Below are 16,469 nucleotides of genomic sequence, written 5' to 3'. Positions count from 1 at the left end.
CATCCCACTCAAGTTGAGGCACCTTCTACAAAACAACTGGCCAATGCCCTTCAAAGCTCTCAAGATTATGAAAAACAAGGAAAGAATGAGGAACAGTCACATATGGAAGGAGACGTACAACTAAATGTAATGTGGGATCCTGGATTAGATCCTGGAACAACAACAACAAAAAAGGACATTAGTGGAAAGAATTGGTAAAAAATAAATATTTTCTGTACTTTAGTTAATAGTATTATACCAAGGTTAATTTCTTAGTTTGTAATTGTTTAATCGTTATGTAAGATATTAACATAAGAAGGTGGGTGGAGTGTATGGAAATTCTCTATACTATTTTTGCGACTCTTCTGTAAGTTTAAAATTATCTCAAAATAAAAAAATTTTTTTCATGTAGTAACCTGAATTGGGCCAACTCTTTTAGTAAGTGTTAATTAAAAATTACTCTCTGAGGAGTTCCCTGGTGGCGCAGTGGTTAAGAATCCACCTGCCAATGCAGGGGACACGGGTTAGATCCCTGGTCCGGGAGGATCACATATGCTGCAGAGCAACTAAGCCCGTGTGCCACAACTACTGAAGCCCGCATGCCTAGAGCCCGTGCTCCGCAGCAAGAGAAGCCACCACAATGAGAAGCCCGCGCACCGCAAAGAAGAGTAGCCCCCGCTCAATGAAACTAGAGAAAGCCCGCGCACAGCAACAAAGACCCAACGCAGCTGAAAAAACTAAAATAAAATTATAAAAAAAATAAAAAATAAAAATTACTCTCCAGAGTAATTATTCTTCCTCATAGGAAGACTATTTCCTATCTGGTATGTTCACTTTAATTTTTTAGTTCTTTTGTTATTATCATATATTGAATAGATATAAAGTTTATCACAAATGTGTAAGTTGGAAAGAGTAACACCATGAGCACAAATGTAGCTTGAAACACTCCGTGTGCTTTTTCCATCCCATCCCCGTCCCTCTCCCTAAACTCTATCCTGAATTTGGTATTTTTAATTCCCTTGTTTCTCTTTATAGGTTTACCTTGAAAGTATTTATCCCTGATGATATAGTTTTACATGATCTTTAACTTTACATAAGTGGAATAATATTTTATGTATACTTCTGCAATTTGTTTTTCCCTAAATATTATATTCCTGAGATTTAACAATGTTAATATGTATAACTTAGCTCACTCATTTTCACTACTATGTAGCTTTCCATTTTATGAACATACCACAAGTTACTTCTCTATTCTATCATTAATAGCCATTTGGTTGGTTTCCCAGTTTTGCTGTTATGAGCAGTGCTATTGCACACATCTTCGTATGTGGCATATTATGACAGTTTCCCTAGGGTATATAAATAAGATGGACTAGCTGGGTTATAGGGTAAATTCTCCATCAACTTTATTAGATAAGGCCAAATTGTTTTCCAGAGTGGTTTGTCCAATTTTTAATACCACCAACAGTATGTAAGTGTTCCAGTGGTTCCACTTTCTCTCTAACACAATATTATTAGACTTAAATTTTTTTTTACTAAGCTGGTGGGTGTGTATATTAAAATTTTAAAACATTGCCCTTTGTTGATTGACTACTTTGTGTCAAGTACTGTGGCAGACGTTTTCATACATTATTTAATTTAATCCTCTCACAGTTCTTCTTAGCTCCCTAATGGAAACTAATGTTGTACTTAGTTTGTAATACATAATTACCTCTAAACCTCTCTCTGGCAAATTTATTCCTTATCAGATTTTTCTCCATCTTGTATCTGCTAAATTTATTTTCTGTTTCTTAAAAAAAAATTATTCTCACTTTAGAAGAAATTTAAGGCATGAAGTGGTTAATAACTTGCCCCAAGTCACATTGTCGTTAATTAGTAGCAAACTTTGAAATGAAACCCGGTTCTCTAGCTCCTAATCCTTTTTTTTTACTCCATCTCTTCCCTTTTCCCTCCCACATCGCATTTCTTCTTCCTTTCCCTCACATTCTCCTCCTCCTCCTCTGAGTTTAACAGCTTAAATGTATTTTCCAGTTGGCAGCTATGTAATGTGATGTGCGTGTAGAGAGCGTCACAAGATTGGGTGAGTGCCTGGTTCCAGCTAAATAGTCATTACTCAGGTCCCTGGCTGGCTGTTAAGTGTCACAACCATTTCAAATTCCAAGCTGTGCTGCTTGTGTGCATTTGGCCAGGCTACCCTCTCAAAGCTGTCGATGGCCCTGCAGGGGTTGGAGAGAATCCAGAACTTCAGGACCTCCCATCCTTGGCTCTCCTTTCTCAGCAGTAGGAACCCCAAGCCTACTGTGGGGGTCCCTGAGAATTCTCAGGCAACTGAAGGTAGGACTGGGTGCCTAGAGAGTGATGCTATTAGAACTGCTCACGTTCGTTAGGAACACACAGATTCTGTTGACAGAAGAAACAGACCTTAGCTTGGGGTACAAAACTTGCAGCACAAGTGAATTTTTTCGGCCTACACAATATTTAATTTTACTTTTTAAAAACTTTGGATGCTTTTATAGGAAGCATGCACTCACCAATTGGTCACAATGCCCAGCACTTCATTTCTTGTTGTTTTATACCTAACTGCTATTAACTCCCTGGCTCCTAAAGTTATTTGATGCAACTCTGCCTAGATTATTGAAATATGAATTGTATCCTTACTGAGGTCACTTGGGACTCACTGAGGGCAGAACTGGAAGATGCATTCTCATTCCAAAGTGATCACAGTTGCCCAGGTATTTTTTTTTTCTGACAGCCAAACATCCCTTGGCTGTAAATACTCTTTTACTTAGACTTAACACTCCCCCCCAAAATTATGGATTTTTGTCCCATCTAATCTTGTTTGGGATAATTAAGATGAAAATACATGTAATATTTTCTAATCTTGGCTTATGCATACTTAGTGACTTAGGAGACCTGAAAGAAATTAATTAATTAAAATAAACATACTTTTTTGGCCTTTTCTGAATTGGGTTAAGAATGGAGAGATAGAAGGGTTTTCTGTGTAGCATAGTCATGGGGTTTGATAAAGCATAATTTTCAAAAGGTTAAAAAACATGACTCTCATGTAAATATAAAATGGACAGATGTCACAGATTTTATTTAACTCATTAATTAATGAGGGAACCAGTAAGATGTTAAGACCAGTTCAAATAAAAATTTAGGAGCTGTGTATATATAGGCAATTTCATTAAAAAAAAGTTAAGATTTCTCAATTATATACAAAACTATTTAAAGTCCTAAAGTACATTAATCATAACCTTTGGAGTTATCTTTTCCACCAGAGAGAAAATATTTATATCTATATTAGATGAAAATCTACAAGTTAACTGCTGCCCTATGGGGTTATAGAATAGTCCAACAGAAAACTAATCAAAGGTATAAGCCCAGAACTTCACTAAAAGATCACCCAATAATTTATTTTTCCTGTTTCCAAGTTTCAGCTAATTTTTCTGGCAGATTAGAGTTATCAGCTTAGATTTGGTTGCCAGGAAGTGGAATCCGTTTCCCAAGTTTTGAAAATATAACTTTATGATAAGGATGTATGAAATGAATTCTAAAATTTAGCACATGTATTTTAGAGGTAGATTTATTTTGGATTTCAGAGATCAAGTTCCAAGTTTCTTAAACATTCATTTAAGTAAAATGGTATTGGCAATGAGAAATTCTCATTCTAAATTTTTTTATTTCCTTTACAGAAATCCCAGGGAATTTTAACTGGAACTACTCTGCAATGTCTGTATTTGAAAAGGAAAGTGAGGACAAACAAAATGGAGGTAGGTGAACTCTAAGTCTGTATGTCATTATTGTTGCCTGTAAAAAGTGCACACATGCCCGCACATGTGTGTGCACTTGCACGTATGACAGATAAATAGACTGGCCAACCTACCAAACTACCATTTTAGCAAACTGACCAGGAAAGGAAATATACTTTGCAGAAGTAAATACTTTGTACTTACAATTTCAAGCTCCCTTGTTCTGTCATTTGAGAATTCTAATTTGAGTAGTTATACTTGCTCATCTTTTGTTCTTTTATCTGTACTCTTAATTTATTTTGTACTTTTATTTGGAAGTTCATCAGGAAAGCATGTGTTCCTTTTCCTCTCCCCATCCTTCACAACCGCCTCCTGCTAAAAAAGAAGTGGTTAATGTGAAAAGCAGTTGCTGAGGCTAATTAAGTCATCTTTTGCAGACTTTTTGCAGACAGAGCAAGTGGATCTGGCTATGGTGTTAGAGAGGATTTCTGTACCACTTCCGTGCTTTCCTGTGGTGTCTCAAAGTACTAAAAGGAGCTGGGGTAATCACACCCAAGCCACCTTTAAGAATGAAACTGCCTGACATGAAAAAAGAAATCTTTTTCTAACATAAAATTTTGAGAAAGCAAGCCAGACTGTAGTTCTATATTTAGGCTTCCTTTTGAGGAGTGGAGAAGGTGCAGAGAATGAAATTAGGTCACTGATTTAAGGTCACACTATACCTTCTTTACTTTCTGTCATTATGCAGTTGTCTGATTCCTGGAAGGAGCCCATTCCAAGGGCACAGGCCCTGGTTCTAGGAAGAGGAAGTCAGGGAGCTCCCAACAGAAGGAAAAAGCAAGAAGTCCTCTCCTACTCTCAGAACTGCTGAAAGAGAGAGGGTTGAGGAAAACAGGCTAACTGACCAATTTCTCCTGCATCTTCTTATGAACAGAGAATATGGCAGACAGTGTAAATCAGTGAAGCGAGAACACACCCTCACACCATACACAACAATAAACTCAAAATGGCTTAAAGACTTAAATATAAGACATGACACCATAAAATTCCTAGAAGAGAACATATGCAAAACATTTCTCTGACATAAATCGTAACAATGTTTTCTTAGGTCAGTCTCCCAAGGCAATAGAAATAAAAGCAAAAATAAACAAATGGTACCTAATCAAACTTATAAGCTTTTGCACAGCAAAGGAAACCATAAACAAAATGAAAAGACAACCTACAGACTGGGAGAAAATATTTGCAAACGATGTGACCAACAAGGGCTTAATTTCTAAAATATACAAACAGCTTATACAATTCAATAACAACAACAAAAAAAACCCCCAAACAACCCAATCAAAAAGTGGGCAGAAGGTCTAAATAGACATTTCTCCAAAGAAGACGTGCAGATGGCCAGTAGGCACATGAAAAAGATGCTCAGCATTGCTAATTATTAGAGAAATGCAAATCAAAAACTACAGTGAGGTACCACCTCACACCGGTCAGAATGGCCATCATCAAAAAATATACAGATAACAAATGCTGGAGAGGGTGTGAAGAAAAGGGAGCCCTCCAACACTGATGGAAATCTAAATTGGTGCAGCCACTGTGGAAAACCAGTATGGAGGTTCCTCAAATCATTAAAAATTGAGCTACCATATGATCTAACAATCCCACTCCTGGGCATATATCCAGACAAATCTATAATTCAAAAAGATACATGGACCCCTATGTTCATAGCAGCACTATTTACAATAGCCAAGACATGGAAGCAACCTAAACATCCATTGACAGATGAATGGATAAAGAAGATACAGATATATATACACACAATGGAGTATTACTCAGCCATAAAAAAGAATGAAATAATGCCATTTGCAGCAACATGGATGGACCTAGACATTATCATACTAAGTAAAGTAAGTCAGACAGAAAGACAAACATCATATGATATCAGTTATATGTGGAATCTAAAAAAATGATAGAAATGAACTTATTTACAAAACAGAACCAAACACAAACATAGAAAACAAATTTATGGTAACCAAAGGCAGAAGGAGGGGAAGGGATAAATTAGGAGTTTGGGATTAGCGATTAGCAGATACACACTACTATATATAAAATAGGTAAATGACAAGGTCCTACTGTATAGCACAAGGAACTACATTCAATATCTTGTAATAAACTATAGTGGAAAAGAATCCGAAAAAGAATATATATACACATATAGCTGAATCATTTTGCTATACACCAGAAACTAACACAACATTGTAGATCAACTATACTTCAACAAATAAATAACTTTTTAAGAAAAGAAAATATAGAGGACAAAATACTTTAGGGAGCAGTAAGTTCAAGGTTAATGAAGAATGTGATAGTCAATAAAGACTGATTAATTTATTCAACAAATATTTATTGATCACCAAATGCCACTGTGCTACATGCTGGCAATACAATAGCCACAAAACTAGACAGAATCCCAGCCCTAATGGAGATTATGGTTTACTGAGGGACAGCCTTTAATTAAGTAATAAGACATTAAATAATAGCACAGAGAAATGTCAAATTATATCGACGGTAAGTGCTAGGAAGTCAAGGTTATATGGGAGGCACAGTGGTTAAGACCGTGGATTCTGGAGCCATACTGTCTAGGTTTGAATCCTAGCTCCACCACTTACTGTTATTTTTGGGAAAATCTCTTAATTTCTTTATGCTACAGCTTCTCATCCATAAAATGGGGCTACCTTATAAGGATGTTGTGAGGATTAAATGAGGTAATATTTGTAAAGCACTGGCACATGGTAAACACTAGGTAAACGTTTATGTAAAAAGTAATTTATAAGAGCTTGGTGCTCCCATTCAGGAAGATAATTAAGAACTTGAATGTTTATAAATGTGGTCATTTCAAAAAGTCAAAATTTTTACCAATGAAAAGTAATTGGAACCAGTTTTCTTGGTCTGAATTCCTTCAGATAGGCTAAGTCTACCTACTGCAGTAGAGTTATTGCTTGTGCTGTTTGGAGCAGTGAGCAGTTAATCCTGGTCCATCCTGTTGGCCTGAGTCAACAAAATAACAGTGGCAAAACCAGTATTTGGCAGGTAACTCTGCCCTTTTCCAGGCTATCAGCCTGTTCTGGTTGGAAAACACATAGTACATAGAGTGGATGTGGAGTTGACTTGTTCCAGCATTTTGCTTACCTACTCTCTCCTTTCTATTTTTCACTACTTTCTTAGTTCAACCTCTCACTGTTTCAAGCATTGATTATTGCAGCAATCTTTTAAGTCTTTATTCTGCAATCTGTTCCTCTGTAAATACGTCATATTAATCTTTCTGAAATTCCAGTTTTATCACATTTTTCCCTGCTCAGAATCTTTCTGGGATTCCTTGTCAGCTACTAGATAAAATTTAAGGTCATTAGCCTGCATTAAAAGCCTGACTTTATAGTCTTGTTTCCTCCCTCCTTCAGACTCTTCCTACCTACTGTACTATCATACAACTTGTCTAGTCTCAGTGCTGAAAATTTCATTAAGTTCTTTTTTTCTGCCTAGATACGTGTTCCCTACATCTATCAATATATTGAATCTATATTCATCTTTTAGGTTTAGTGCAAGTCCTCTATGAAGCCTTCTCCAGCAACTCTAGCCACCAGTGCCCCCCACGCCCCTGGCATTATCTTTCCTTCTTGAATTCCTATAGTGCTTGATTTCTATAATTTTTAAAAATAATAGCCTTATTAAGATATCACTTGTCATAAAATTCACCATTTTAAAGCACACAACTCAGTGATTTTCAGTACATTCACAGAATTGTGAACCATGACCATAATTCAATTTTAGAAAATTTTCATCACCCCAAAAGAAACCCTGTACCCGTTAGGAATCACTCCCAATTCCCCCCACCTCCAGCCACTGGCAACCACTAATCTATTTTCTATCCGTATGGACTTGTCTATTCTACACATGATATATGCATAACATATACACATATATATAGAATCAAGTAATATGTAGCCTTTTGTGACCGGCTTCTTTCACTTAATGTTTTCAAGGTTCATGCATATTGTAGCATATATTAGTACCTCATTCCTTTTTATGGCTGAATATCATTTCATTGTATGGGCACACGACTATTTGTTTATCTGTTCATCAGTTGATAGATATTTACATTGTTTCCACTTTTTGGCTATTATAAACAATGCTGCTATAAACATTTATGTACAAGTTTTTGTGTGGACTTCAATTCTCTTGGGTTTCTACAATTCATTGTAAATCTTATTAATATCCTGCCTTGAACTTTTACTTTACTGTTTTGCATATATGTTGAGTTTATCTACTAAGTTATCTACCTAGCCCAGTGCCTACAGAGTTCCCTCTGTCCTGGAGAGTTTACAAGCTTGTCCCATTTATTATACTTCTCCTTTCCCTCAGCTTTACCACCCATACACATATATTGATACAAATATCATCATTGTTATCATCACCACTACCACAACACAACAGTAAAAATTATTAATAAGTATTGATAGGTAGTTAAATAATACTAGGTAGTAAATTCAAAAGGGTGAGATACACTTGTATGTATTGACATGGAAAGATCTACAATACATATTATGAAAAGAAAAAAGCAACTAGCAGAGCAATACATATAGTAGCATCTCATTTGTTTAAAAAACACATATAGGTGTTTGTGTATATGTATATGTTTGTAAGTAAATACTCTAAGGAAGGGACCCCCAAAGGATATACGCCAATCTGTTAACAGTGGTTTTCTTAGGAAAGGGAGAAGGCGTGGGAAAGGAAACTTTATATTTTTTCTCTATATATTTTTAAGTTTGGATCTTTTACAGGTAAAATATGTTTGCTTTACTTTGGTGATTTGAAAAATAATTAAAGAAAAAAGTGTAATCGCAAAGGAAAAAAACTAAGTTGGAGAAACTAGAAAGAAAGGACAGAAGAAGAAATAGTACGAAGGAAGAGGGCATAGATATTGCAGCATGTAGGGCAGAAAATTAATCAGAGCCTTAGTAATAGAATCCTATGCAACACCACATCTAAATAAACACAAAAAAATAGACATCAATGTTGCACAACTCTGTGAACATAACAAACACCATTGAATTGTACATTTTATTTTAAACACATGCATGTATAAAATGTACATTATATCTCAATAAAGTTATTTAAAATAAAACAGACATCTAAAATTTTTAGAGCTAGTTTCTAGAATTCTGTTTATTTAGAAAATTTAAAGCAACAATTGAATTAATTTGTAGGAACTTTTCTTGACCTCAGTAAAAGTCAGGGTAGCCAGATAAAATACATGATTCCCAGTTAAATTTGAATTTTAGTAAACAATGAATAGTTTTTTAGTGTAAGTATGCCCCATGTAATATTTGGGACATATTTTGTTTTTGTATTTTTATTTGCTAAATCTGGCAATGCTAAACAAAGGGAATTAAATTTTGAATCTTTTATAGTTAAATTGTTTCTTTGGCATCACCAGGGTTTGCTCTTAGGTCCAGCTTTGTGTGAATGGCATTTTGTTTCTGATGGCCTTTATCATAACTTTCCCAACCTCTCATCTCCTATCCCAAGGAAGGTTTTATGATTGAGAAGCACTGAAAGTGATGTCTAGTAGTTCAGTCAAACATGATGGTTTTTACCTTTACCACATTGATGAGAAATCATTAGTTCTACATTTCAAATGAGGTCAGAATGGTAAACCACCACTCTCAACTCCCATCTCCCAGTTGATGTTTCTGTCAGCTTCTCCCTTGGAGAGGAAAGGGGAAAAAAACGAAGGTCTCCAAGAGGAGTAGGGTGAGGGGACTTTGGTTTTGAGCACATTCTGAATTGTGTCAGCCAAATCAATCTTGTATGACATCCTGTTAATAAATGAGGGTTTACTTTTTTTTTTTTTTTTTTTGCTTTTTACTATCTTTCTTTTCTTTAGTGTCTTGTCCTTTGAGCAATTCTAGTCTTGTTCTGCTAAACTTGGACAGAAGAATTAGTGAAGCTACAGAGGATGATCAGAGGCATGGTAACAGGAGAGCTACAGTAGTTCAAGAACTAGAATTTTCATGACCTTCAAGGTTTCAGAGAGCTTCCTCTCCAGGTTTTTTTTGACACTGCAACTCTACTCACCCTCTTCAGTCATGCTGATTATCCTCCTGTTTGCTGACCTTAGAAAGATCAACAAAGAATTAGTCTTAGCTGGGGTTTCTCTTTCAGTCCAGCTGTTCTGTGATAATATAGATACTCCCACAAGGAGGAGGAGGTGATTATTCTCCTTTGGAGGGGTTTGGACAGAAATCTGACCATGATTCAACAGAATGTGTTTCTAAGCATCTATTCACTTGTGTGCTTGTTCATTCAACAAATTTGTGTTAAATCCAGGGCCTAATGCTGAGCTAACCAGTGGGATACAGAGATTTAAAGAAAAGAAAAAAGTAAAAAAGACGTGGTCTCTATCTTTAAGGAGGTCTTTGTTTAGTGGGAGAAGATGGTATTAGAAATATTATAAATGAGCTGAATGTAAACCATGAGACATAGCAATGGGTAGACTGAACCAGAAACACGTAATGAAATGGTGATGAGACAGCAAATTAGTTACTGCCTCTTCCGCAGGACCGCTGACCCTGGACTTTCCCATGATGACTCTCAGCTATGTCATTTAGCTATTCTTCATACCATTCTTTAGATAGAAATATCATCTGGTGACTGCACTCAAGATATCTTAGAGATGCAGTCTGGAGAGATGAAATATAAATGTTCTTGTGTACCCAAGACTGGAAGCCATATGGGCAGCTAAATCAACTGATAGCTATAATGTTCCCATTATGCTTTTTGACTACTAGGATAAATTGTGATCATTTGGAATCTAAGAAATTCCAGAATTCCTACTGTAAATTGATTCCAACTAATCTGAGCAGAAATTCCAGAACTTGGTCAGTTATCCTTCCCCTGGCACTCTCTTCACTGATTTTTAGAGATGGGTAAGTTTCAGTCATACGCATTAAGTGACTTGGGTGAAATCACCTAGGCCTGTTGATCTAGAATGACAGCAGGGGGTTATTGCTGAGTTTCTCTCACCAGCACCTGGGCTTCCTTGATCTGGGAGTCTGGTGGTGTAAGGAGAGGGGACCTTGACTAATCCCCTGGTTAGAGACTTGCACTCCTAAAGGTCATCTCACTGCTCTTCTGTCTTTAGTTGGAAAATCCTATTTGTGATTGCTTTCCCACTGTGAGCAAGGAGGTATTTGCTCAGAACCTCCTAAGACTGATTGCCTCCTGACCACCTGGCCTGACTTCCTTTTTCTCCCTCCCTCCTTCTTCCTCCTGCTTCTTTTTCTTTCTGTGTGCCACTTTTTCCAGTTCCCTCTTACAGAGCCCATTTTCCTTTTTAGTTTCTGCCATTTCCTTCTCTGGGTGCATCTCCAATTTTCTGTAGCTTTAACTCCTAAAACTTGAGATTGGATTACATCAAGATTGCATAAGAGCTATGTTTTTCACTCTAGCATTTGATTCAAAACTCTTAAGTACATACTTAGAGGCTTCTCCTACTTTGACACTTCTCTCCTACTAACATCCCACCAAGGGATTTTCCATCACTAGACTGTGGCTTTTGTACCCTTTCTTCTTTACTGGCTGAGTCAGCTTAGTATATCCACAGGAGATAGCTGAAAGTTCAAACTCTACTTTGAGCACAGACAACTGTATCAGTGATCCTTGTGGAATCTCCTTGACATAGCATAAGATAAAGGACAAAAAAATATCATTTAATGAGTACTTTTGATGTGTCAGGTATTATGTAGACAGTTTATGAGTACCATCTCATTTAACCCTCATATTAGCAGATAAGGTAGATTTTACTATCCCGTTTTACACATGAGGAAACTAAAACCCAGAGATGGAAAATGACTTGCCCTAAGTCACTTAACAGTTTAGTCACAAAGCCCAGTCTAGAACTGCTAAAATTTTCTGAGCATTTTTTGATGTATTGGGAATTGTTCTTAAGTGTTTTGCATGCCTCAATTTATTAATCCTCACAATAACTTTATGAGTAGGTATTATTATCATTCATTTTACAGTTGAAGAAAATGAGTCTCAGAAAGGTTAAGTAACTTCCTCAAGGCTATGTAGCTGGTGAGTGAAAGACTGAGATTTGAACACTGGAAGTCTGACTCAATTGTCCATGTTCTTTTTTTTTTTAATTGAAATATAGTTTATTTACAATATTGTGTTAGTTTTAGGTGTACAGCAAAGTGATTCAGTTATATATATTTTTTCAGATTATTTTTCCATTATAGGTTATTACAAGATATTGAATATGGTTCCTATGTTCTTTTTCTTTTTAATATAAATTTATTTATTTTTGGCTGCGTTGGGCCTTCGTTGCTGCCCGCAGGCTTTTTCTAGCGGCAGTGAGCAGGGTCTACTCTTCGTTGTGGTGCGCAGTCTCCTCATTGTGGTGGCTTCCCTTGTTGCGGAGCACGGGCTCTAGGTGTGCAGGCTTTAGCAGTTGTGGCTCGCAGGCTCCAGAGCACAGGCTCAGTAGTTGTGGTGCACGAGCTTAGTTGCTCTGTGGCATGTGGGATCTTCCCGGTCCAGGGCTCGAACCCATGTCCCCTGCATTGGCAGGCAGATTCTTAACCACTGCGTCACCAGGGAAGTCCCGAGTTCCTATGTTCTTAACCACTGTGGAAGTCTGCCATGTTTTTAACTCTAAGTCAACTGCACATTTTATAATACCAAGTTGCCTTGCTTCGCCAAGATGTCTGACCCTTTCATTTCAGTGATTTTTACCACCCTCAGCCCAGCTCCCAGCACAGGTCCTTGTGAAACCAGGCCTTCGCTGAACAGGCTGTAGACTCAACCCTTAGTTCCCAATGAAGGATGCATTTTCCACAGTCACCAGAGGCTAGAGCTAGGTGTTTGTCCCCTTGAATTCCATAGCCATGACTACTTCAACTAGACCATCTCCTAGACTCTCCTTGTCTAAGCTAATTTTCAATCTTCTGTAGTTCTAACCTCTCATCCATAATTCACATTTTGTCACTCTTGTTTCAGCCAAACAGAAATAAACGTTGAATTAACAAAGTGTTGGGGAAAACACTTGGTCATCCCAGTCTTTTCCCAACAATATTCACAAGCCCTAGGGAATCTTGAATTAATCTTTCATTATCTCATCCAAAAATTTTTTCTGCCTTTATTATCTCAAACATGACTTGCTACCTTCTTTCCTTAAGCTTGTCTTCTTTTTCTCTCGGACTTTTAGTTTCTTCTCCTAGATGCTTGTGCAAACTGAAGTTTTAACCACTTTTCTCATTGTTCCTGCTTTTCCTTTTTTTAGAGGCATCTTATGAAAACCAACTTTATAGCCTTCAGTTGCTCTTCCCTTCCTGGTGAAAATCCTACTTTCCTTCTTCTTTCCTTTTCTTTCAAAGCAGGTCGGGGATCAAAGAGCCAGAACTAGGTGTTGGTTAATGCCATCCCCAACTTAGAAGTCTCCATCTGTCTCCACCAACTCAGGCTCTGAACTTTGGGATCTACCTGCTTTACTTTACTCCTAAACTCAAAGAGGGACGTATGTATTTAGTTGTTTTGCAGAGCCTCAACTCCATGTATCCCTTGGGGTTGCCGGGCTTAGAGAGAATAGCCTGTTGCACCCAGATAAATTGCTGGGAAAACCTGTTAGACCTTTATTAAGTTAAAAAAAAATAGTTAGTGATATCTAGGATTAAATTTAATAAGAAATGTGAAATTCAGTAAGAAAATATTAGAACTTTATCAAGAGGCATAAAATAATATTTTTGAATAAATTGAGGGGCTGTGCTGGTCTGTTGGGTATGGTTGGAGGGGCAAATGGCATGAGAGAGACTGATTTTATTCACCAATGCCTGAGCAAATTGAGCATGAACATAGTAGAAAAGTAGCCTGCTTATGGATTGGAAATCTCAACGTCAGTCGAAACACCAGTACTACCCTGGTACTCTGCCCTAATCAGTCAGCCATCTGGGCCCCTGAGAAAGTCCCTGCAGAAAGAGTATAGGTCATGCAGCAGCTCTACATCCTAGACACAGCTAAATTATCTGAGCCATACATGTTCCACTGCTTTGGATAACCTAAGTTATAATGGTTAGCAGAAGCTGTTGTATCACCAGATTGTAAATAAGCCACTAACTAGTCAAAACAGAGTACAAAACAAAACATCCTATCAGTCCCATCTCAACTTCCCCTCTCTTTATTCAGCTAATCCTAGTAATCACAAGAATGAAACAAGAAAGAAATACACTAGTGCAGGAGAACAAACTATAAGCTGCATAGCTGGGTGGTAAACTAGCCCAGGGAAGACTTATAGCCACTTGTTTATGTATTGCTAGCAAGCTGATTGTACAGACAAGATCATCATGCACAAAGAAATGGCTTCCTGGGGTCACACCAGTCTCCCTCCAGGGATGTAGTATGCTACTGGATGGGGGACTAATAGTGCAAAAAGGTCAACTCTCTCCAGATTAATCTGTGTAATTTCCAAATCTGTGTACTCAAATCCTGAGTAAAAGGAGGTAAACATCCCAGTTTCACCTTTCCTACAATTTGTGCAAATCTCTGAACTTCAAGCACTGCCCATTGTGCAGACTTTGGCCCCTTATATTTTCTGTAAGAAATTTAGTCTTGTGCTGATTTCATGATGTTTAGTCATTTTTGCTGACAACTAGAGGAGGAATAAAGGAAATTACATGAAGAACTATAAAAGTCCCTGTCTTATCATTGGCTCTTTCCTCAGCTTTCAGAAGTCTACCATCTTAGCCCCCTGAGGAAAGAAGTGTGATTTTCCAGACCTGACTGTTCTTCCCATGGGAGGTAGCTCTGCCTTTTCTAATAACCCACTTTCACTCTATCCGCAGAATTTTAGTGAATAAAATTTTATTTGTCTTCATCTCTAGTCAAAACTCTAATCTTGGGGCTTCCCCGGTGGCGCAGTGGTTAAGAATCCTCCTGCCAATGCAGGGGACACGGGTTCGTGCCCCGGTCCAGGAGGATCGCACATGCCGCCGGAGCATCCAAGTGCATGCGCCACAACTGCTGAGCCTGCACTACTCTGGAGCCCGTAAGCCACAACTACTGAGTCCACGTGCCACAATTACTGAAGCCCGCACGCCTAGAGCTCGTGCTCCACAACAAGAGAAGCCACCGCCATGAGAAGCCCACGCATTACAACGAGGAGTAGTCCCTGCTCACCACAACTAGAGAGAGTCCATGCACAGCAATGAAGATTCAACACAGCCAAAAATAAATAAATAAAATAAATTTATTTTAAAAAAAAAAACTCTAATCTTGAGCAAACTGGACAAAATGATTCTGAAGTTTATCTAGAAGAGAAAATAGACAAGAGTAGCCAAGAAGTCTTCTTTAAAAAAGAAGACTTGCTATCCTATATTAAAAGTTACATAATTTAAAAGATGAATGGAAGGAGGGATAAATTAAGAGTATGGGATTAACAAATAAAAACTACTATACATAAAATAAGCAACAAGGATTTACTGTATAGCACAGGGAATTATATTAAATATCTTGTAATAGCTATAATGGAAAATAATCTGAAAAAAATATATATGTGTAACTGAATAATTTTGCTGTACACCTGAAACTAACACAATATTGTAAACCAACTGTACTTCAATTTAAAAAAAATATTTTTAAAGATGGATAGAACAACGGAACTTAATAGAAAACCCAGAATTATATTCAATATGTTAGAATTTAGTACATTATAAAAATGACATTTAAAACCAGAGTGGGATAAAATATTTGCAAATCACATATCTGATAACTGATTTCTATTCAGAATAGATAAAGAATGCATAGCTCAGTGATTAAAAAGATAATTAACCCAGTTTAAAAATGGGCAAAGAATCTGAATAGACATTTCTCCAAAGAAGATATATAGGACTTCCCTGGTGGCGCAGTGGTTAAGAATCTGCCTGCCAATGCAGGGGACACGGGTTCAATCCCTGGTCTGGGAAGATCCCACATGCCATGGAGCAACTGAGTCTGTGTGCCACAACTACTGAGCCAGCACTCCAGAGCCCGTGAGCCACAACTACTGAGCCCGCACGCCACAACTACTGAAGCCCGCACACCCTAGAGCCCGTGCGCTGCAACTACTGAGCCCACGTGCTGCAACTACTGAAGCCTGTGCACAGAGGCTGTGCTCCGCAACAGGAGAAGCTACCGCAATGAGAAGCCCACGCACTGCAACAAAGAGTAGACCCCGCTCGCTGCAACTAAAGACCTCAGGCAGCAACAAAGACCGAACACAGCCAAAATTAATTAATTAATTTAAAATTTCCTTTCTCATTAAAAAAACAAAACAAATCAAAAAAAGAAGGTATATAAATTGTTCAATAAAACACATGAAAAGATACTCAATGTCACCATTAGTCATTATGAACATGCAAATCAAAATCACAATGAGATATTACTTCATATCCACTAAGATGGTTAAAATAAAAAACAGTCAATAACAAGTGTTGGCAAGGATATGGAGAAATTGGAATTCTCATACATTGTCAGTGAGAATGTAAAATAGTGCAACTGCTGTGAAAACCTTTTTGGCAGTTCCTCAAAATGTTAAAACTAGAGTTACCATATGACCCAGCAATTCTACTCCTATGTTTATACCCAAGAGAAATGAAAACATGTTCACATAAAAAGTCGTATGTGAGTGTTCATAACACAGGGCCTGACACCAGC

General features: G+C 37.4%; 1 protein-coding gene across 1 annotated transcript in view; it reads left to right on the top strand.

The window, feature by feature from the left end:
• The first annotated feature begins 2,189 nt into the window (after positions 1-2,189).
• Positions 2,190-16,469, top strand: part of LOC115867817 (phospholipid-transporting ATPase FetA-like) — a 73,727-nt gene continuing 59,447 nt past the window's right edge. The window contains exons 1-2 of the mRNA XM_070045835.1: positions 2,190-2,313; positions 3,675-3,752. Coding sequence (XP_069901936.1) covers positions 2,190-2,313; positions 3,675-3,752 — 202 coding nt within the window. The remainder of the gene's footprint in view (positions 2,314-3,674; positions 3,753-16,469) is intronic.

This window comes from Globicephala melas, chromosome 6, assembly GCF_963455315.2.
Source record: "Globicephala melas chromosome 6, mGloMel1.2, whole genome shotgun sequence".
Taxonomy (NCBI): domain Eukaryota; kingdom Metazoa; phylum Chordata; class Mammalia; order Artiodactyla; family Delphinidae; genus Globicephala; species Globicephala melas.
This window is presented reverse-complemented; position numbering and strand designations above follow the sequence as displayed.